Below are 24,370 nucleotides of genomic sequence, written 5' to 3'. Positions count from 1 at the left end.
GACCTATCTCCTCCCTAACTCCCCACCTACACTCACCTTTACTGGCTTCATCCCCACCTCTTTGACCTGTCTGTCTTCTCTCCACCTATCTTCTCCTCTATCCATCTTCTATCCGCCTCCCCCTCTTTCCCTATTTATTTCAGAACCCCCTTCCCCTCCCCCATTTCTGAAGAAGGGTCTAGGCCTGAAACGTCAGCCTTCCTGCTCCTCTGATGCTGCTTGGCCTGCTGTGTTCATCCAGCTCTACACCTTGTTATCTCAGATTCTCCAGCATCTGCAGTTCCTACTATCTTATGAAAAGCAGCTAGTTCAGTTACCACTGATTGTAGTAAAAGAGTGGAGCCCAAGTTTCATGTGACAGAGTTGGTTGAGAAAGATTCACTTAGATTGGCTCAACATGTTTTGATTAGAAAATGGCTGCTTGAGTGAAGTTCTAATTAAATACCTGGAAGTTTTTCAGGAAGGTCTAGGGACTATCAAAGGATCCAAGGCCACCTTGCATGTTGACCAGGCAGCAATTCCTTGAATCTGCAAGGCCCGTCCAGTACCATTTGCCTTACCGACAGAAATCAGGAGACTGGAAAGTGAAGGAATCATCAAACCAGTCCAGTTTGTGGAATGGGCAGCACTGGTTGTGCCGATTGTGAAGCCCAATGGGTCAGTTCATCTTTGTGGGGCTTTGAAACAAGTGCTAAACTGCAGCTAGATAAATACCCAATCCCTGGCATAGAGGACTTATACGCAAAGCTGGTGAGGGGTTGTCATTCACAAAGCTGGACATGAGCCATACGTACTTGCAACTGTGGATAGATGAGAATTCCCAGACGTATGCTACAATTAATACCCATAAGGGTTTGTACCAGTATACAAGACTGCCATTTGAGGTATCGTCAGCCTGTGCAATTTTTCAGCAGATGATGGAGAACATTTACAAGGTCTTCCCCATTTATCTGAATGATGTGCTAATAAAAAGGAAGACCAATAGGGAGCACTTAGACAAATTGGACATAGTCCTTAGACATTACTTTCAGGTGGGCGTTTGCATTAGAAGGGAAAAATGTGTATTCCAGGCACCCAAAGTGACTTACTTGGGCTACAGAGTGAACCAGACCAGATTACACCTGTTGGAAGATAAAGTGAGGGCAATCAAAGGAGCCCTGGCTCCCACGTCTGTACCAGAGCCTAGGTCTTTCCTTGGTCTGGTGAATTATTAGGGAAAGTTCATAGATAACCTGGCTTCCATCCTGATACCTTAGCATCAACTTTTAAAGAAGGGTCAGCCATAGAAATAGTCACATAGCCAAGCCATAGCTTTCAGGGAAGTGAAGAAACAGCGATCATCCTCTTAGGTGTTGGCACACCATGATGCCAAGTGAGATCTGGTATTGACATGTGATGCCCCAATGTAGAGCATTAGGGAGGTATTAGCTCAAGATGGCCCAATGGAAAGGAACACACAATAGCATATGCATCCAGGACTTTGGATAATGCAGAGCGTAAATATACCCGCATAGAGAAGGAAGGTATGGCGGTCATATTTGGAGCCAGGAAGTTCCATCTATTCCCTTAAGGACCTAAATTTATAATAATAATAATGGGCCACAAACCCCTGCTCGGTCTACAAAGATGACAAAGCAGTGCTGCCCATAGCTACCAGCCGAATTCAGTGGTGGGCTTTAATATTAAGTGCATATAATTACAAGTTGCAACACCATCCGGGAGACAAAGTAGCAAACGCGGATCATTGAGCTATCTTCCCCTGGCAGATACCCCACCAGTGGTAGCACCACTGGAAGAGTCGGTAATAGTTTTAAATTTTCAGGACACATTCCCAGTCATAGCTGACAATATCAGACTTTGGATACAGGAAGATCTAGTCCTGGAAAAACTGAAACAGCTAATGATGATGGGGGAAACCAAAGAGCTGTCATAATTAGAACTGAAACCTTTTTGGACCCAGAGAGACCAGATCACCATAGAAAATGGTGCATTATTATTGGGAGCAAGAGTGATTGTCCTGAGCAAAGTTCAACTTTAGATACTGGCTGAACTCCACCAGGGTCATTCAGGGTTTACAAAATGAAGATGTTCGCAAAAGGTTATGTTTGATGGCCAGAATTGTGTGCAGACATAGCTGCGATGGTGGGGCAGTTCCCAGAGTGCCAACAAGGATAAAAATAACTACCAGCAGTTCCCCAGCATTTGTGAGAAAGACCATGTAAACCCTGGACTCGGTTACACGTCAGCCATGCTAGTCCTTTCATGGGCTCAAAAGTTCTCAGTCATTGTGGACATCTACTCAAAGTGGCTGAACATGCGAAGAGACAACACAGTGTTGAGCTGGAGGAACACAGCAGACCAGGCAGCATTAGAGGAGCAGGAAAGCTGATGTTTCAAGTCGGGACCTTTCTTCAGAAACTACAAAGAGTTCATTTGTCAAACATGGGAACAATGATAGAAAAACTGCACACATCTCTTGCAGTACATGGATTCCCAGAAGTGCTAGTCACAGATAAAGGGCCATCATTTACCAGCAGGGACTTTGAGTATTGAAGCCGAATGGTATTCAGCATGTAAGGACAGCTCCGTACCATTCATCATCCAATGGTCTGGCAGAACCAGCAGTCCAAACTTTGAAGGCAGGTTTAAAGAAACAGCCTACAGCTTCACTAGATACCAAACTGTCCTGATTATTTGATCATGGGACCACCCGATGTGCAACTGCAGGGATAGCTCCAACAGAGTTGCTAATGGGGAGAAGTCTGCACACCGAGTAAATCTGAGCTTCCTGGCCTGGGAGGGAGGAGGGGGAGGCTAAAATGGCAGCAGGAATGCCAATGCCGAACGCAAGACTCCGTGAAGCGAGAGAAACAGTTTACTTTGGGAATGAAGTTTGGTGCAGGAACTACAGGAACAGCCCTGCATGGGTAAGAGGCATGGTCTATGTGAGGTCAGGTTCAGTGACATATAAAATTTGGGTAGGTGCCACGTTCCTAAACAAGCACGTGGACCATATGAAAGCTACAAACTCACAAATGGTACAGGAGCAAAACGTGCCGGGCTCCTCAACAGCTTTTCCGACTGTTCTGGAACCCGTGGGTTCTCCCTTTCTGTCAAGCGTTGAAGATACCTCGGAATCTGAGAAAGAACGGTGGATGTTGCTGTCTCAACACCTTTATCGCCTGAAGAAGTGAATGAATTTCTTCTGAGACACTGTGGGCGCAAGAGCCAAACTATTGTGCGATTTGTGTGGTCCATGTCTGAATCAGAAGGAACCTGACCTGGTGCTAAAACGCCCCAGGAGAAGCTACAGAAAAATAACCGGGCCTGTGTCCTTGGACTCGGAGAGGGAGGGATATAGTGATTGTAATGAGGTCAGCCGGGTGTACCTCATAGAATATGAGATCCCTGATTGGGGCCATTAATCTGGTCCAATCAGGGGGCCCTGATAAGAACAGGAGTGTCAGACATTCTGTTCACTCTGAGAGCTGGCTCTGACGGAGCTGGATCAGTGTCAAGGACTCTCCACGTGTAAGTAAAGGGTGACATGGTGGTGGGATAGCAGCCTCTGTGGAGTTATTTCACTCGCCACGCCATGTCTGTTCAGTATCAGTATCTGAATGTAGACCCAGCAGTGGCCTCTGCTCCCTGTGACCACAGAGTGAAGACTTCCTGCGTACATGGGTCAGAAATCCCATTATGAAACCAACTTTTAAAAAAATTGTCTGTGGGAAGCCTCCCAGTCGCCTTTGACTCATTTGCCCCTATGATTGGACAACGGAGTTGGGGGCACCAGCATTCCATTAAAATCTCAGCCCACAGTTTTCTGTAAGCTGGCAACTTTAGCAGACAATCATGGTTGTGGAATGCAGACGTCAATCTCCAATCACCAATAACAGCATTCCTGCTACTGTTGTATTTTCATCCTGTCAGCTTGTGGCCTGAACCATATGATGTATATTGCTCAGTGGCATTTGCTGAATTGGTGAATGGTTGATGTATTCTACAACTGCTTTCAGCCCAGCTGCATTCTTCTTGTAAAGTGAACAAGAGACTCATTCAACTGCTATTGCTCATGTTGTAATTTTTCTGTTGTGGGTGGCTCCATCAAGTCAGAATCCTGTTTGCACTTAATTTCGGTTCTCTGCAAACTTGGCCTTAGATATGTGCCATCTCTGCTTTTGTTTGATCATGATCATGACTGACTGTCTATGCCCTTGAGAAGTTCAGTATTGTATTCCAAATTAAGTCTGCAAGGGTGTTTTTGTTTGATGGAATGTCGTTGACAGAGTATGTGCAGTAGTTGTTACACTTTTGCTGTTGTTTTCTGTATCTTTTTGCCAATTTTACAATAAAACAAGTTCAGCATTTTGCTTTTGAAGTAGTGAATTATTTGTGAGCCAGAAACATTGTTTTTAACATAATGGGATCAATGTTAGTCTCATATCCCTACATTTTGAGTCTAAGTGAGATTGACCAGACTTTGTAGTGAGGTAGCAAGCAAACCCGACGCTGAATTGCCATGCAATTCCCTTTCCAAGTTGAGCCTTTGGGCGGATTATGGAATTTGCTGCCTAAAGCATATGGTAACTTTACTAGAAAGAAAGAAAGAAAGTATGGAAGGTGAAAAGCAAATGATATGCCTGCATTTCACAATCTCAGGACACATTGGATTGCCTTTAAAAGTGAACAGCAGGTTTTCAAACAATTGTGTGCCAGTATTCCATGTGCGAAGGTTAAGCGAAGAGATTCCTTTGCTGAATTTCAAACCCACTGTTTCTGAAATCTGGTAGGAAAATGGCATGGTGTGGAGGACAATTGGAATATCAAAGGCCGGAGAACATTTGAAAAATGTGGGTTTGAAAGGGATAAGATTTTTTATTTTGAATCATTTTTTGGAACTTTTGTAGCCCAAAAAAAAGGGCAGAGAAAAACATGGAGCGATTTTATTTCGAATGGAGTTTGTTTGGGAGAGTCTTCCAAGTGTTTGTTGAGTGCCGATCTTGAGAGGGAATTTTTTTTCTCTGTTTCAAGCTTTTATACTTCAAAAAAAAACTGTGAGAAAAAGAAACAAAAATGTATATGAAGGAGAGATTGTTTTCTACAGTGAAGAAGGAGAATTTTTTTTTCAAAAGGTGTTTGTGTGCAGAGGCCTGCAATTGTTCGTCAAGTTTTGATCTGGAGGAGGTTTTTATTTATGTTTGAAACTTGATACTTTGAAACAAAATTTACATAAAAAGAATGTATGCGAAGAAAGAAAAATTGTTTTACATACGGAGCATGTGGAAAGGCCTACCTATGGATGGCTCTGCAGAGAATTTTTTTTTTAACCTGAAGGTTGAAAACTGACAGTTGAAGGATTTGAGGAGGTGTTTCTTTGATTGTTTCAGCTAAGGTGCTTGATCTATTTTTAAAAAATTTAGATGATTAATTTTTTAAAATCTTTTGTATGATTAAAATTAAAATCTGTGGGTGAGGAAGAATCGTTTGTGTGTCTATATAAAGATGCTATTGAGAAGTTCGTTTTAGGCTTAATGTCACTGAGGACATTCAAGAGACATAGCGTGTGATGACTAGTAGATTTAGAGAAGTGATTATGCAGTCAGATGGATGGGTGACTGTCAGGAAAGGTAAGAAGATAGTTCAGAAATCTCTTGTGGCGAAACCTCTCTCAAACAGATATTCTGTTTTGGGTACAGTTGAAGGGGATATTCTCTCAGAGGAAAATAGATGTGGCAGTCAGATCTTGGGCACTAAGAATGAATCTTATGAAAGCGGGGGTTTGTCAAGATTTAGAAGAATAATTATTATCGGGGACTATCCTGTCAGGGGCACAGACAGGAGATTCCGTGGCAGTGAGCATGAATCAAGGATAGTATGTTGCTTTCCTAGTTCCGGGGTTAAGGACGTCTCAAAATGTTTGAAGAATATTGTCAGAGGGGAGAGTGAGAAGCTGGAAGTTGTTGTACACGTTGATAGGAATGACATAGTTAGGTAAAGAGTTAAAGCTTTGCAGAGTGAATAGAAGCGGTTAGGTAGAAGTTGTTAAAAAAAAACAGAAGTTCAAAAGTAGTAAGCTCTGGCTTACTCCGCATGCCAAGTTCTAATGAGGGAAGGAATAAAAGGATAGGGCATATAAATCAGTGGCTGAAGGGGTGGTGCAGTGTGAAGGGATTCAGATTCTTGGATCATTGGGATCTCTTCTGGGGTGGAAGAGACTTGTTCAAAAGGGATGGATTTCACCTGAACTGGAAAGGGACCAACATCCTGGTGGGGAAATTGGCTAGTTCTATTTCAGGAGCCTGTAAACCATTAGAGATGGGGTGGGTTATTCCCAAGTCGCAGTGAAAATAGAAAGACAAGTAAGGATGGTTCTGAATCAGAAAAGAGCCGGTTAATTAGAAAAGGCAGACAAGAACAAGTCCGAGAACAGAGTAACTCTGAAGAATTGAACTAAATTTATTTCAATGCAAAGTATAGATAGGAGCATGGGACTGGGATCTCATGGCTATTACAGAAACTTGGCTGAGGGAAGCACAGGACTGGCAGCTCAATGTTCCGGGTTTTGAATGTCATAGGAAGGATAGAAAAGGAGGCAAGACTGAAGGGAGACTAGCGTTTTTGACTAAGAAAAATATTACTACTGTAATTAGAGAAGGTATTTCTGAGGGATCATTTAGTGAAAATATATGGGTTGAAATTAGAAATAAGAAAGGGATAATTACCTTGATGGGATTGTAGTATTGGCCCCCAATAGTCAGAGGGAGATTGAGAAACAAATATGTAGAGAGTTCTCAAATATACATAAGAATAATATTGTTGTAATAGTAGGGGATTTTACTTTTCCAAACATTGACTGGGACTGCCATAGTGTTAAAGGTTTGGATGGTGAGGAATTTGTTAAATGTGCTCAAAGAAAATTTTCCTTATCAATATATAACTGTTCCTACTAGAGAAGGAGCAAAACTTGACCTTCTCTTGGGTAATAACGCAGGGCAAGTGTCTGAAGTATTAGTAGGGGAACATTTTGGGGATAGAATTTATAATTTTATTAGTTAAATAGTTATGGAAAAGAATAAGCCTTCCATAAAAGTTAAAATTCTTAATTGGAATAAGGTAAATTTTAATGGAATAAGGCAAGAATTTTCAAAAGTCGATTAGAGTAGATTGTTCACAGGTAAAGGAATGACTGACAAGTGGGAGGCTTTCAAAATAGAAGGCACAACAATACCTCTTCTTCAGGTGGCTCATGAAATTTGGCATGTGCATAAGGCCCCTTATCAACTTCTACAGATGCCCCATTGAAAGAATACTGTCCGGGTGCATAACGGCCTGGTATGGCAACTGCTCTGTCCAGGACCGTAAGAAACTGCAGAAGGTGGTGTGCACAGCCCAGACAATCACGGAAGCCAACCTTCCATCCACGGACTCTATTTACACAGCTTGCTGCTGCGGAAACGCGGCCAACATCATCAAAGACCCATCGCACCCCGGTAATGATCTCCTACAACCTCTTCCATCAGGCAGAAGATACAGAAACCTGAACACATGCACGAGCAGGTTCAGGAACAGCTTTTTTCCGGCTATTATCAGACTGTTGAATGGACTCTAGCCTCAAATAATGTAACCTGCTATGTAGCCTGTTTGCCTCTGAGTCTCTTTGATCTGTACATCCTTTGCTTGCTGTGACCTGCCTGGACTGCTGGTAAAGAAAGCTTTCCACTGCATTTTGGTACACGTGACAATAAATCAATCAATCAATTAAATATGATATCAAGAGTTCAGAGGTGTTATGTTCTCGTTAGAGTGAACGATAAGGCTGATAAGATTAAGGAACAATGAATGAATAAAGATATTGAGATTCTCGTCAAGAATAAAAAAGAATCATAAATTAGATAGACAACTGGGATCAGATGAATCTCTCGAAGAGTAGAAAGAGTGTAGGGGCATTCTTATAAAGGAAATCATGAAAGCAAAGAGGGGATATACAATAGCCTTGCCAAAAAGGGCTGAGGATAATCCAAAGAGATTCTACAAGTACATTAAGAACAAAACAGCAACAAGAGGGAAAATAGGGCCCCTTAAAGATCAACAAGGTCGTGTTTGTGTTGAACCTCAGGAGATGGGAGAGATATTCAATGAATATTTCACATCAGTTTCTACTGTGCAGAAAGAAATGGAGGCCAGAGAACTCGGGAAAATAAATATTGATGTTTTGAAAACAGTTCACAAGGCAGAAGAAGTAGTGCTGGAGGTCTCAGAAAACATAAAGGTGGATAAGACTTTGAGACCTGATCAAGTGTATCCCAGGACATTATGTGAAGTTATGGAGGAAGTTGTGGGGCCCCTTGTAGAAATATTTATATTATTAATAACGACGGGTGAGGTCCTGGAGGGTGGCTAATGTTGTGCCTTTATTAAAGAAAGGCTATAAGGAGCCTTAGTTTATAGGAACTATAGACCTGTGAGTCTGACATCTCTAGTGGGTAAGTTGTTGGAAGTGATTCTGAAAGATAGGATTTACGTGCATTTGGAGAGGCAAGGAATAATTAGGGATAGTCAGGTTTTGTGTGAGGGAAATCGTGGCTCACAAAATTGATTGAGTTTTTTGAGGAAGTAACCCAAAAGATTGATGAGGGCAGAGTGGTAGACATTATCTACATGGGCATAACCAAAGCCTTTTGACAAGGTTTTGCATGGTAGACTAATTAGTAAAGTTAGATCATATGGAATTCAGGGTGATCTTGCTAATTGGTTGCAAAATTGGCTTTTGGGTAGAGGATGGTGTTGGAGGGTTGTTTTCAGACTGGAGGCCTGTGACTAGCAATGTTCCACAGGGATCAGTACTGGGTCCAATTTTGTTTGTCATTTATATAAATGATTTGGATGAGCTTATAGGAGGCATGGTTAGTAAGTTTGAGGATGTCACCAAAATTGTTGGTATTGTAAATAGTGAAGAAGGTTATCTAACATGAAAAAGAGATCTTGATCAATTGGATCAAAGGGCTGAGGAGTGGCAGACGGAGTTTAATTTGGATCAATGAGAGGTATTGTACTTTGGTAAAACAAACAAGGGCAGAACTTATGCAATTAATGTTAGGGCCTGGATAGACTAGCATACATAGAAAGACCACACATATGGACTAGTTACTCAATTACACTAGCAGCCACCCCAACGCTCACAAACGGAGCTGCATCAGGACACCATTTAAACGAGCCACAACACATTGCAGCAACCTGGAACTACGCAAAGCAGAACAGGAGCACCTATACAGAGTCTTCAAAAGTGGTGGATACCCGAAAAGCACAATCCGCCATTACCTCCGAGACAGACCACAACAGGAAAACACAACATGACCTACCTCACGAATCACCCTACTGTACATCAAGGACATTTCAAGGACATGACTACAAGACTACTCAGTCCCCTAGGTATCGGAGTAGCCCATAAACAACAACCACCCTATGACATCTACTGACAAACATAAAGGATCCCACACCCAAAACCAGCAAAACCGGTGTAATATACAAAATACCATGCAAGGACTGTGAGAAACACTACATAGGCCAGACCACCAGAAGAAAACTGACAATACAGATACGTGAACACCAACTAGTCACCAAGGGACATGACCAATTCTTACTTGTCTCACTACACACGGACAACGAGGGACATGAATTCAACTGGGACCACACATCCATAATTGCATAAGCCAAACAAAAACACATCAGAGAATTCCGGAGGCCTGGTATTCCAACTGGAACTCCATCAACAAACACATTGGATTAGACCCACTAAGAAACAGACCTGGAGGTGGTACCAAATACCCCAGCAAACTGAGGCATACAAATAACAAGCAGGACAGAACACCGACACTTCACCGGAGGCACACTGATGATGTTATCTAACAGGGTGACGAAACGTTTGCAACCAAACTCACCGGCTCGGCGAGCAAGTCTACAACCTCATTCACAACCTGAGCTACAAATCTTCTTGAAAACTTTAGGCCCTGGACAGTGTTGTAGAACACAGAGATCTAGGGGTTCAGGTACATATCCATCACGGGTAGACAAGGTGGTTAAAAAGGGTGTTTAGCACGCTCGCCTTCATTGCTCAGATCTTTGTATAGGAGTTGGCACATCATGTTATGGTTGTACAGGATGTTGGTGAGGCATCTTCTGGAGTACTGTGTCCGGTTCTGGTCACCCTGTTATAGGAACAATATTATTTTACTGAAAAGGGTTCAGAAAAGATTTATGAGGATGTTGCCAGAAATGGAGGGTTTGAGTTCTAAGGAGAGGCGGATAGGCTGGGACTTTTTTTCCACTGTAGCCTAGGAGATGAAGGGGTGACCTTACAGAGGTTTATAAAATCATGAGTGGCGTAGGTAAGGTGAATAGCAAAGGTCTTTTCCCTACGCTGAGGGAGTTGAAAACTGAGGGCATATTTTTAAGGTGACCGGAGAAAGATTTAAAAAGGACATAAGGTGTGACTTCTACAAAGAGAGTGGTTCATTTGTGGAATGAACTGCCAGAAGAAGTGGTGGATGCAGGTACAGTTACAACATTTAAAAGACATTTGAATAAGTACATGAATAGGAAAGGTTTGGAGCGATATTGGCCAAGCGCTGCCAGGTGGGACTAGTTTCGTTTGGGAACGTGGTCGGTGTGGACTAATTGAGCTGAAGGATCTGTTTCCATGCTGTATGACTCTGACTTTTTGGGACTTTTGCTTTGTTTTGTTGGTTGTTATCCTGGCATTTAGACTTTTAGAACTTTTGGAGGAAATTGTCTCGTGTTCAAGTGCTGCCATCATGAGAATCTCCTGAGCAGTGAGAGGCACATTTTGCAAATATGCCTGCGTTGTTTTGTGGTTATCCATCAACTAATGTGAATGGATTTTCTGATTGTATATCAGCAATTCCTGAGCATTGCCTAAAACTGAGGATCAGTCTTTGTTGGGTTGTCTTGGTGGTAACATCATTGTCTCTAGCTTCAAGGACCCACAGGAACTTAGGCATATAACTTACTGGCACTCCCTAAGGTTGTTGCTCTTTGTTATGTGTTACAAATTGAACAATGAGCTGATAAAAAGCAATTGTTTGGCTGGATCATTTTTGTTCATCCTGAAGACGTGAACTATGCTCGATTAAATTTCTTTGAATGGGCAGTGTTGTGCATAAAGCCATCGTCAGATTACATTTCAGTCCAAAGTTTATTGGAATGGCTATGGACAGGAAAGACATATCCTAGACAGAAAAAAAACCCACTTCCTTTAGTGCAATTATAAATAGCTTCACAATGCTAGTATTGATGTGTTTGTGCATTTGAAAGTCACTGTTGAAATAGCTAGATTTAAAACTTGGGACCTCTAACATGGGTACACTCTGGGAGACTGATTTGAAAAGATGAAAGGCACTATACAGCAGAGGAAAGTACTTTTTAATGCAAAATTTTACTGTATTTATTTAAATATGTTTGTAAGATACCAGTATGTATTTTCATCTTATCATGTATCATCTTATCTAGTAAGGTCTGGCAGGAATGTATTGGAGTGTTGTGATATGTGAGTTTGCAGAAAACTATGTACTTGAAAATCTGTCAAACTAACCTTTAACCTCTGGTGTTTAACAGTAGTAGCAGTGGATGGCTAGCTGTTCAAACATCAATGATTTGAGAACTAAGATTATTATAATAGGAACAATTTGGAGAAAACTTCAGAGAGATAGCTGAAATAAAATCCAAAGTAACTTACTTCATACTATGATTACTCACCCCTGTTTTCTGAATAGGAACCTTATGACCAATGAAGTAACTGTGTGGACCCTCATTGCTTCTTTACTGAAGAAGAAATAAGGTATCACTTTGGCTCTTCTGCCATACAAAAACAGGATAAGAAGCATTTTTTTTTCCTGAAATTGCAGACTTGTGGTTTTGATACAGATGAAGTTTGTACGAATTATTAACATCCATGGATAAAATTCATTTAAAAATGATTTATTAACTGCTTATGAGATATAGACAGCTTTTGACAAATTTAGAAAGACTGAAGATATTCCTGTAGAAGGGAATGTAATGGAATTCAGCAGATTCAAGACTTCAGAAATTGCATTCAGAAATTCTCCAATCTATGCTGGCATTTAAGTTTTCAGGTATGCCGAATTATCAGTTTAGACCGACTTTGAGTTTTGACGGGAGTAAGATTTAGATTTAGACTTTATTGTCAGGTGTACTCAAGTATAAAAGTACAGGAGTACAGTGAAAAGTGTACAATGTCGCCAGACATAGTGTCATCTTGGGTACAAGCACCTAGGTACAAAATCTTAATAATGAGGTAGAAAGAAAGAAAGGACAATACTAAAAGTCAAGCATGACAGTTATTCTTAGTATAGTGTAAAAAATGAAGAAATAAAGATAAAAGATCAAACATTATAGTCTTTCTTAAGTGCTCAGCCATGCAGGGACCGTCCTTCCTACAAGTCCATTCCAGGAGACCCCACACCGGGCCTACCATGCCACAGCTGAAGCGACCACTGCTCTTTGCGATCAACCAAGAGTATCGATTTGCGTCTACCGCATTGCCACATCTGACTGACAATGACCGCAGAGGCCACCCTGCTGTCGCCACCATTTTGAAAGCCAATGCTGCCGCCGCTGCCTTGAGTCCTGCGCCACCACACTCAGACGCCATCTCTCACCACTGGACTCCCGATCGCTGCCGTCACAAGCTCCCTTCAGGCTTGCTCTCCTCCATCTTTGGCTCCTTCTCCCCGAGGAGCTGACTCCTGCTGCAGCTGTTTGAGAGGCCAGGCCCGCTCTCACTCTGCCGAAGAGGCCCCCAAAGAAGAAAAAGAAAGGAGAAAGAAAAAGCAAAAGCAAAAAGCAAAAAAAAAGGTAACGTAGAAATCAGATGGAAGCAGACGAGCCCCAAACCAGAAGCTTGGACACAGCGCTGCTACTCACCTGTCGCCATCTTGGATTTGCAGTTAACTTTTCAGGTAAGCATTGACTGCCAGTACAAATGTCAGAAGTTCTAAACAAAATTCCTTGGGTAGCGTTCCTTTACAGTAGGCTTCATGGCACAGACAGGACAATTGGCGCTGTGGCAGAAAGTGGAAGGCATAACGAGCTAGCAAGAACATCGAGAAACAGGATGCAGGAAATTGTACAATAGAATAATTTTAATGAAGAAGAATTAGGATAGATATGCATTTGATAAGTTTGAAAAGTGAAGAGAAGTGGAGTCTTACTATAAAGAAATGAATGCTAGAAATGCTCAGAATGTAGTCAACCAAAACTTCAGGTACAATTCAAAGTGCCACTTTGCTTTGAACTATCCTAAGTGGTAAATACAGTGTTGAAAATTAAACATAATTTGGAAGATTCAGAAGAAGAAGATGGAAGTATGAATCAAAGAAATGACAATTGTATTGGCCTCAAGAAATTTCAGCCCAGTGATGAATATGTTCAAGGCAGAGTCTTTCAGTTGTGCAGTACTGGACAGCTGATGCTATCTACAGAGTGTGAAATAAACTGGCTGAAATGCTACCTAGACTCTGAGCAATCGGATTCAGAACAAAGTTAAGGAATTTGAAAGTTCTCCTACTTTCAGATTTGGGGATGATAAGGCACTAAAATGTTTCAAAAGAGTAGTTATTGCTTGTAGAATATCTGAATTAATCATTTTATTGGCACGAGTTTAGCATTTAGTGAAATACCGTTGTTGTTAAGTAGGCCATTGAAGGAAATGGCAGAGATGAAAGTAAATATGGAAAACAATAAAGCTATTGTATTTGAAAAATCTGTGAATTTACAATTTACATAATAGTAACTCCATTGTACCACTTTAATGGAACATAAACTATACACTAGTGAAACTGAAGAAATATTATTGACATCATTCGGCAGAAATTTAGAAAATGAAAGTTAATCGTGTTAAATCTGAGGCAATTTGCCGGTCTGTCTTCCAGATGTTTAAAAAGACTTAGTAAAGGGTCCAGGAAAAAAAGGTAAAGTGCAATAGCCATAGGGCTGCTATCTCATCAGACAGAGAGAGAGAGACGACCAGTGGTGGTTTAACCTGAGGGTCACCACACCTCAGGCGAGGGCAGGGCGTAAGAAGGAGAGTCCTTTGTGGTAACTTTAGGTGGTACGTATATTAAACCCATGCTGTTGGCATCACTTTGCATCACAAACCAGTTGTCCAGGCAACTGTGCTAAACATTTTTAGTGATGTTTCTTATGTGAACATTGATGTTAGATTTTCAAGTGCAGGAGGGTATTTTTTTTGGAGCAACGAGGTAAATGTTGCCCTTCAGCTTGGGGAGCTAGAAGACCAGATGAATAATTAAGAAGTTTCTCGGCAACGGAAATTCCTGCTCTTATTGAGGCAGTAGATGTGTAATTTTCCTCAGTAGAATGTTGGAAGTAATTTCGAAAAAAGTTTCAGTAGAAATATCCTTTGTGTGCTACGTTAATAATATGTCACTATGGGATATCATGCTACCAATAAAATGTATGAATTAAAAAAGCACCGAGTACTAATATTGCAGTTTTAAAACATTTGTCAGAGAATGGTGAAATTTCAAAATTGAAATGCATGGATAGTAGCAGTCAGCTATCTGATAGCTTTATAAAGAAAGGAGCAAGCTCTGAGAAACAATTTCAAATACTGGAAAAAAGGATAGTTGGAACCCTAATATGGACAAAAATAAGTTGGAATTTAAAATATTGTCACTTTGCACAAAATGTTATCATTTTTTATTTTTTGTTTTGTTAATTTTTCAACATTATTGTGTATAAGTTACTTGTTTTGAAAATAGAAAAGGGGGACGTGTTATCTTCCAGTAGGATCTGCCAGGGATACATGGAACTAAGAGACTGGTGATTTTTACATGTTAATTAGGGGATAATTGTACAGGTCAAGTGATCAGTGTGTTGTAGTTTTGTGATGTAAGAGTTGGAAAACAATTCTGACAAGAAAAGTATATAGATTTTCTGAAGAGTGGCAATCCCACACTGATTGCCATTCTACTCCCTTCTGAAAAATGTAAGAACTCTTCATTTTTGACAGGAATTCTGATCAGAGGTCCTTTGAAAATACAAAGCCATCCATTCTGACAGGCCTATCATAGCATAGAACAGTTGAGGTACAGCAAACAATCTTTTAATTAACATTGTGTTCTGGAGTTTAAATGTCCAGCTTCATAGACCGCCATTTTCCTGAACAACTACTTACTTAACTGAAGCAGAATCCTCTGAATTCTCTAATTTGAATGGATATGTTCGGGGGATTCCAGGTGGTAGGGTAATTGCTCAGCAAAACCTTCAATTCAAATCACAGGCAGTTCCCTCAGGGTCTGCCACAATGTGGATCTTGCAGGGTTCCTACGCACAACTCCACTCTATGCTTCAGAAATGAATATCTGGCTATTGGAAAATATCAGCAGAAATCTGCCTAACCAGTCTCTCTAGGTGTCTCAACCAGCTTGAAAAAATGAGAGTATGTAAGATGGGTCTTAGCGATATGAGGAAATCAAAAATAACTGATATTGAACAATAATTAAAAGTGCATAAGTTTTTTTTCCTATAAAATACATCATATTTTTGATGCAGGAGCTCAACTAATTAGAAGAAAATGAAACAATATTCTTCAGTGTAATTTTAATTTTGATTGCTTAATTACTTATGTGCAATATGCTTTGCTCAAAAGTGATTCAAAAGGCAATCTTTTCTAAATTTTTTGGTGAAGCAACCAGAAGAGAAATTGTTGGTTCTGAGTACAAATATCAGTCCTTGTGCCATTATTTCCATTGATTAGTTCTAGATACTGTCCAATCATGTGATTAAGATACTGTGTTCAGCAATGTCCTGGCTTTGTTATTCAGTAATGGATGGTGTGTGGTTAATATTAATCTCCAGCCGATACAAACCCACCTTAATATTTATTATTAAGCTAGCAGCTGAACGAATGGTCATGAACTGTAACTTTTAATCTAAAATAAAACAGTTCTATAATGCTGCAGACATATCATTTTTCTCTCTGAAGAGTGATGAGGTAATTTCTTTACTTTAGTCTCAGTATGTGGATCAGCATAATTGAACATTTTTTTCCCCTCCCTTCAGATTCCAGTACTGTTTCCATTTGTGGTTAAACCCAGATAGTCTCATTGCTCTTTTGCAAGACTTTATTCTCTTGTGAATCTGCTTCACATTTACAGTCAAGACACTATGTTTTTCCCTTTAGGATTCCTGGCCCCACTGCAAGGGCAGCAACAGCAACCAGCAGTAATACGAAGGCTCTTGCAACTATGAGCAGACAAAGTCAAAGTATTAACAGTTTGAACAAGCACAACCTCCCATCGTGTAAATCTGGGAGTCAGAAAGGTAAGGATTAAATATGTACTGGTGGGTTTTCAAAGTGAGAAATTTGAATAGTAGCAGAATATATTCAATTACTGTACTAAAGAACAAAGTTTTCAGGTTATCATGTAAGTATTAACTTAATATCGTTAGGGTTCTTCAACTTGATAATAGCATTACTTATGGAAATGTAAATTTGATATTGAATAGGGAGCAAGGCACATGCATACTTGAGTACACATGCTGAATTGTAACTTTCAAATCTTCAATTATTGATCAAACTGCAGATTGAGAACAGAAGACAAGATACCCAGTTATTTATATTGAAGTAAGAATATGATAAAATAACATAAGGGTGGTTGAAACTTTAATCTTTACAGTTTGAAATATTTCCACGCTGGCTTCCTGCAGTTGTACTGTAGCCAGGGTAACATTTTCAAATGCTATCAATCACTCTCACAACGTCAGATCAATAGTTCAACTATGGGTCATAAAGACCTGAATAGCATTACTGTTTAGAGTGTTTGTTATGTATATGCATTCACATCAATGTTCAACTTTAAGTAACAGAGTAATAAAACATGCATAGTTTTGATGACTTTATGTTATAGCCAAACAGTTGTACATTAAAATGTGAAGGTACTCTAACTCTGATGTTTGTATGATGCAAAGGTTCCAATGTAGTTGTTGATTAAATCCATTTGTAGATAAAATTGATTTGAATCAGATGTGTAAAATTGTAACTTTAAGCCCCAATAATAAACATACTTTGTGGGTTGAGTCTTGATGTATTTCATAAGGCAGGGAAAAGCAAAACCCTTCATCTGAAATAAATGTCTTTTCTTAATATATAGGTAGAATTTAATAGAATGGCAGTTATGGTACATTTATGTCGTAGATTCTGAGATTGCTTTTAGCTTAACTAAGGATGATCTGGATTGAATAGGATGTCAGAGGATTATATCTACAGCTGCCTCATTCAGTTCATGTGTTCACCAGTATTAAATTACCAGCCCAAGGCGTGCACTAAAATACCCAATCTGGTTACAAATGCAGACTTCCTAATATTTTCAGTGCTCCAAATTTACATTTCCCATTCCATAGTTAGAAGTCTGATGGCAGACATTTTTGTTTTATGTTTTTTGATATAAAAATAATTCTGCAGCAGGCATACTAGTCAGTCAGAAAATTGTACCAAGTTCAGATTTACACTAGCAATAATAGCTGCCCATTTGCAACTTTCAGCAATGTTTCTAGTAGTCAAAGCACGTTAAGTCTCTGTTGAATTATTCAAGTCACAGATAAATAGTAAAAGAAAGCTGCTTAATTTCTCAATTGTTGAAACCAAATCTGAATAAAGTGCAAATTTCATTTAAGCTGAATGGTAAAATATTGGCAGCAAAGTGCAGACATAGAAAGTTAGCCAACGAGCTTTAACATATGCCTCGGGTATTAGTTTTTATTATTTGCTCATAGGATGTGAGGCTTGCTAGCAAGGCCAAAACTTATTTGCCAATCATTTCTTTCATCTATTTGATGATGAACCACCTTTTCGAACTGCTACAGTGCATGTGGTGTGGATGTACACAGAGTGCTGTTAGGAAGGGAATTCCAGGATATTGACCAAGTGACACTGAGGCAATGACAACATAGTTCTGAGACAGGATGCTATTGTTTTGGAGGGGACTTTTGAACGATGATTCATCCATGTGTTATACATCTTTCCTGATTTATATTTCCATAAAAGTCAGTTGAAATTTATAACAGGCAGCTGATACTATCTTTTTCACTTTCTCATTGTGAGTGAAAATCAAAATGATCTCTAGTCGATAAAAGACAAATGCACAACTGCTTCTAAAATATATGAATTTGTAATTTTGATTGGAAACATTGTCAGAAACTTCTATACTGCTACCAAAGATAGCAAAAAGTGCAAATTAATAGACAATGATTTGATTAACATATATTTCACAAAGTCCTGTGTTAATATATATCCTTGATAACAAAAGCCTTCATTCAAATCTATACTTAAATTATAAATATTACATGAAAAATCAATTACATTAGAATAATGCCTGATACAAGCATAACAATGTTCTCACATTAAGACCAGATGTTTGCCATTAACCATTTTCCCTTCAAATACAAACACAAATTGCAAAGTGCCAAAATAAGTACGGAAGCAATTAAGCTTTTTTTTAATCGCTGCAAAGTTTTTGTATACAGGAAAGTCATCAAGGAAATATTAGAAATCATGCCCTGTCTAAGCAATAAGTTATTTACTATACAACGTTTTTTACTGTTTTCAAATTTGTTTCTCTCGGAGTTTTGATTATCTTTGTCTTGTTAAGTTTTCTTCTCTGGTAGCACACTCATCTCTTGAGGCAAAAAGTTGTAGATTTAAGCCCTGTTCCAATGACTTGAGGACAAAATGTGAGGCTGACACTCCAGAGCTTTGAGGCAATACTGAGAGAATTTATTGTCAGGGATGCTGCCTTTCACATGTGATCTTAGAGCAAAGACCCTTGTCTGCCCCATGCATGAGCATAAAAGATCCCATGGCACTATTTTGATGAGGTGCAGGAAATTATTGCTGGTTTTTGTCAATATTTATTCTAGCGTTAACACTTATATTACAGATTATCTGGTCATTATTTCATTGCTGTTTCTGTGACCAATTGTGCACAAATTGGCTGCAGAGCATCGTATTCTACATTCACAATTACAATCTAAAGTATTTAATTGGTGTGAAGTGCTTTGAGACATCCTGAGGTTGTGAAAAGTGTCATATAAATGCAAATCTTACTTTCTCTTGCAAACTCAAATACGGTGTCAACTCTCCATCCTCCACAAGTACATTAATTTTGCCCTAATTAGTTTTCTTGTTGCAAATTTCTGTATCTGTGCTTCTCAGTTGCAAGGTTGCTTTTCAGCTCATTTTTTTTCTGAGCGATATCCAGTGTTCAAATCTCAGTGTCCTGACATAGTAGGAACTGCCGATGCTGGGGAATCTGAGATAATGAGGTGTAGAGCTGGATGAACACAGCAGGCCAAGCAGCATCAGAGGAGCAGGAAAGCTGACGTTTCAGGTCTGGACCCTTCTTCAGAAATGGGGGAGGGGTAAGACATTCTGAAATAAATGGGGCGTGGGGCGAGGCGGATGGAAGGTGGAAAAAGGAGCAGATAGGTGGAGAGGAGACGGACAGATCAAGGAGGCGGGGATGGAGCCAGTAAAGGTGAGTGTAGGTGGGGAGTTAGGATGGGGGTTGGTCCACTTCCTACAGACAAAGTGGGTGGCCATGGGTACCCGCACAGTCCCAGGCTGTGCCTGCCTCTTTGTAGGATATGTGGAACAGTCCCTCTTCCGCAGCTACACTGGCACTATCCCCCACCTCTTCCTCCGTTACATCGATGACTGCTTTGGCGCCGCCTCGTGCTTCCACGAGGAGCTCGAACAGTTCATCCACTTTACTAACACCTTCCACCCCAACCTTAAGTTCACCTGGACTATCTCCGATACCTCTCTCTCCTTCCTTGACCTCTCTATTTCCATCTCTGGCAACCACCTGGAAACCGATATCTATTTCAAGCCTACCGACTCCCATAGCTACCTAGAATACACCTCCTCTCACTCACCTTCCTGCAAGAATGCCATCCCCTATTCCCAATTCCTTCGTCTCTGCCGCATCTGCTCCCGAGATGAGGCGTTCCACTCCCGGACATCTCAGATGTCCATGTTTTTCAAGGACTGCAACTTCCCCTCCACAGAAGTCGAAAACACCCTCAACCTCATCTCTCGTGTTTCCCGCAACTCATCCCTCGCACCCCATCCCCACAATAACAACAAAAACAGAATCCCCCTCGTCCTCATGTACCACCCCACCAGTCTTCGGGTCCAACGCATCATCCTCTGCCACTTCTTGCCACCTGCAATATGATCCCACTACCAAGGACATTTTTCCTCCCCACCCTTATCTGCCTTCCAGAGGGACCGCTCTCTCCATGACTCCCTTGTCCGTTCCACACTCCCCACTAGCCCCACCACCCCTGGCACTTTTCCGTGCAACCGCAGGAAGTGCTACACCTCCCCCTCACCCCCATCCCAGGCCCCAAGAAAACCTTCCACGTTAAACAGATGTTCACCTGCACATCTGCTAATGCGGTATACTGTATCCACTGTTCCCGATGTGGCATCCTCTACATTGGGGAAACCAAGCGGAGGCCTGGAGACCGCTTTGTGGAACACCTATGCTTGGTTCGCGACAAATGACTGCACCTCCCACTTGCGAACCTACAACTCGCCCTCCCACTCCTTGGACGACATGTCCATCCTGGGCCTCCTCCAGTACCACAACGATGCCACCCGAAGGTTGCAGGAACAGCCCCTCATATTCCGCTTGGGAACCCTGCAGCCCAATGGTATCAATGTGGACTTCACAAGCTTCAAAATCTCCCCACGCCTGACCTCATCCCAAAACTAGCCCAGCTCGTCCCCGCCTCCTTGACCTATCCGTCTTTACTAACACCTATCCGATCCTCTCACCTCAAGCCTCACCCCCACCCCCATTTCCTACCTACCAGCCTCATCCCCGCCTCCTTGACCTGTCCATCTTCCCTTGAGTGACCAACCCCCATCCTAACTCCCCACCTACACTCACCTTTACTGGCTCTGTTCCCGCCTCCTTGACCTGTCCATTTCCTCTCCACCTATCTGCTCCTTTTTCCAGCTTCCATTCGCCTCCCCCCTCACTCTATTTATTTCAGAATCCCCTTCCCCTCCCCTATTTCCGAAGAAGGGTCTAGACCCAAAACGTCAGCTTTCCTGCTCCTCTGATGCTGCTTGGCCTGCTGTGTTCATCCAGCTCTATACCTTATTTTGGGCCAGAATACTATTTAGTAGCATCTTGGTCACTCAACTAATCTACCAATGTTGCTGTGTAATGTTCTTCCATCTAAACAATTTAGATTTGCAAGCCATCACCAACCTTTACCTCATTTTTTAAAATTGTGTGCCTTCACTCTGTGCTTGGTATGTTCCTTAGACTTTAGCACACCATTGAGAAGTGACTTCTTTTGTTACAGTCAATATATAGTTGGTGGAAGGCTGGCCAGTCCTATATTTGCTGATGTGGGGTTTTAAAACCACATTTTTGACAAAATACTTGACAGCTTTAGATTGCTTAAAAATTCTCATTGATGTTATCAACCCATGTTGTTTAGATGAGAGGGTAGTCTCCTCTGTCAGGTGGTTTACTGTGCTTTAAATAGTCGCTGCATATAATGTTCTACATTAAAATGTTTGCTGTATAATGGTTGAGGAGATGGCAAATTCAAGAACTGGTTTCAGGCCTAGACTTCAGAGTAACACCATTTATTAGATACTGCTGTACATAGTCATCAATGTCCTCTCAAACACAGGCATCACAAGCGTTGAACTATGATCACTCGCCATCATGTTTTATTTGGTTGGTTGTGTAGGTTAGATGACAGAAGCCATGATCCAGAAGCCGGTCTTCTTCTCCCAGATTAGTCAGAGCAGATGCCCCAGTGGAGGACACTGGAGGACAAAAGGCATGCTTCAAGGATGACTTGAAGGCCCATTTGAAGAACAGAATATTGACATCAACTCCTCACCCACCATCACCTTGGACTGAGCTAGGGAGGAGGCAGAGTCCCCAGCAATTTTACACCCAGCAACAACAAAATGAAGAGGGAAAGTGGAACAGGCAAAAAAGAACAAGCCATGACGAAGAATATCTGATTACACATTCAGATTAGAATGACCCCTAGTGTGTCATAAAGTCTGCAGTTCCTGATTTAGCTTCATCAGCCATCTTCAGACTCATGGAAGGCAATCATCCTCATCAATGAATGACAGTCAACAATAATAACAGACCATAGTCTTTGTGAAGCTATGTCAACATGTTGAATTTTGTGTTATAAGTTCTATAAAGTCAAGAACCAACTCTTAAAATCGTAGTCTGTTGTGAAAGAAGTTGTAATTTTGTTGTTTTTAAAACAGCTCCATGGTAGAATGGATCGCTACCACACAGGGGTTGGAATTGGTCCTTGCAAGATCATGTGGAACATGCTCTTGGCAAATTAACAGCCCCTTTGGACTGTGCCTGGTTTCCTTTTCCATTGAAATCATCCGCTTAGAGGAGACCGCTTAGTTAGATTAACAATGTTTTTTTGTTACTTGAAGAGTAAAGAAAAATGTGGCTCTGTGCCACAGTTTATCAAATATATATTTACAGAATGAGTTTTAAGTAAATTTGTAAACAGATTTAAGTGTTCATAAAGAACCACTTTTCATTATATTATCTTTCCCACTACTTGTGCCATTTACGTCCTACCAAGGATTGGGTAGTAAAACTATATTAATTCTGTTGCCTCTCTTTGACTTTTGATCCATTGATTTCCCAGTTTGCAGTTTGCCTCCTTTTTGATTGAATGAAGTGAGGTGTCACAATTTCTCTCATTATTTGTCTGACAAATTAATGCCAGTTCATAATTGTAACCTTTCAAGTGTTTGGTCTATTTTATTACTTAAAATGAGAAAGGCGTTTATCATGTATTGTCTGCCCATTAGAGAGATCTCTCTTTTATTTTCTTTCCCTCCTCAAATATCCTTACTATGAAAGATATCCAAGTTTAAACATTCTTTCATGAGACGTGAATGTTACATTTGTTGCCTCTTGAACCTAAGGGCTTGTTTAGACATTTCAGAATCAACTATGTTGTTGTGGGTCTAAAGTCGCATATAGGTCAGACAGATAAAAATGGCATATTTGCTTCATGAAAGGAAATTGGTGAAACAGATGAGTTTTTACAGCAATTGATGACAGTTGTCATGGTCACCATTACTGAGATTAGCTTTCAATTCTAGATTTATTAATTGAATTTAAATTGCACTAGCTGTCCTTGATGGAATTTGAAGTCATGTCCCCAGAGTGTTAGCTAAAGGTGCTGGGTTACTCGTCCAGTGACATTACCACTGTACCACTGTCTTCCTCCAAATAAAATTATGAATGGTGTAAGTGTCTCCCATTTAACTGGTGCAAGATGGGCCTGAGATTATCTAGATTGCCTACATATGTCAAGAGAATTGTTGAATTGACTTAGAGTATTTTCTGATTTTGAGACCACTTAAAGCTGAATCAATTTGCCTTCTGAAATAACTCCACAGAGGCTGGCATCCTGTCACCAAGTCACCCTTTATTTACACGTGCAGAGTCATTGACACTGAACCAGCTCCGTCAGAGCCAGCTTTCAGTCAGATATCTGACACTCATGTTCTTATCTGTCAGCCAGGGCTCCCTAATTAACAGCCCCAATCAGGGAACTCATATTCTATGAAGTCCACCTGGCTGACCTCATTACAATCACTACAGCTTTAATTGGCCAAATTGCAAATATAAATTTTCTTCCATTGATTTTTTTTTAGTAATTTAACTTGAGTGTTTAATTCTTTGGCTTGTGGAACAGAAAATATTTAAACAAATCTACAGTTAATCTCAAAACAGTATCTGCAAATTTTAATTAATTCAGTTTTCAACTAAGGAAGCCTACTCGATGAAATGACAGTTGATGTTGGGACTAAGTTCATAAAATCAGCTTGTACTAACTTAATAATGGTTTTCTGGTCTATTTACAATCTGTGGAGACTATTGTGTAAGGCAGCTTGGAATTGAATAAGTAAACTGGCAACATGAGAGAGTCTCTGTCCATCAGGATATTACAGACTGTCCTTGGGAGAAGCTAACCAGACTTTCTAGTGAGTTGTTAGAGTTCAGTGTTTGTTACTAATTCTTTGTGAGAATGTTTTAATAGCTATAATGTGAATGTATACTTAATTTGAGTCTGATGTCTCCTAAGAGAATGTATTGTAGATGTAGTGTCATTAGCTTTGATGTAATATGTAAATAACCTATTCATCAAGATTAAGCCAATGTTCTGCCTAAGAGGTTACATTGATTTCCTTTCCCAAAAAGTTATCAATACCCTA

General features: G+C 40.5%; 1 protein-coding gene across 1 annotated transcript in view; it reads left to right on the top strand.

Annotated features, from left to right (window-relative positions):
- LOC109936459 (neuron navigator 1-like) overlaps positions 1 to 24,370 on the top strand; it is a 471,148-nt gene that overhangs the window by 6,904 nt on the left and 439,874 nt on the right. Inside the window, exon 2 of the mRNA XM_048612092.1 lies at positions 16,247 to 16,386. Coding sequence (XP_048468049.1) covers positions 16,247 to 16,386 — 140 coding nt within the window. The remainder of the gene's footprint in view (positions 1 to 16,246; positions 16,387 to 24,370) is intronic.

This window comes from Rhincodon typus, chromosome 25 (genome assembly GCF_021869965.1).
Source record: "Rhincodon typus isolate 14 chromosome 25, sRhiTyp1.1, whole genome shotgun sequence".
NCBI classification, from domain to species: Eukaryota; Metazoa; Chordata; class Chondrichthyes; order Orectolobiformes; family Rhincodontidae; genus Rhincodon; species Rhincodon typus.
The sequence above is the reverse complement of the archived record's forward strand: the minus strand, read 5'-3'. Positions and strand labels throughout refer to the sequence as shown.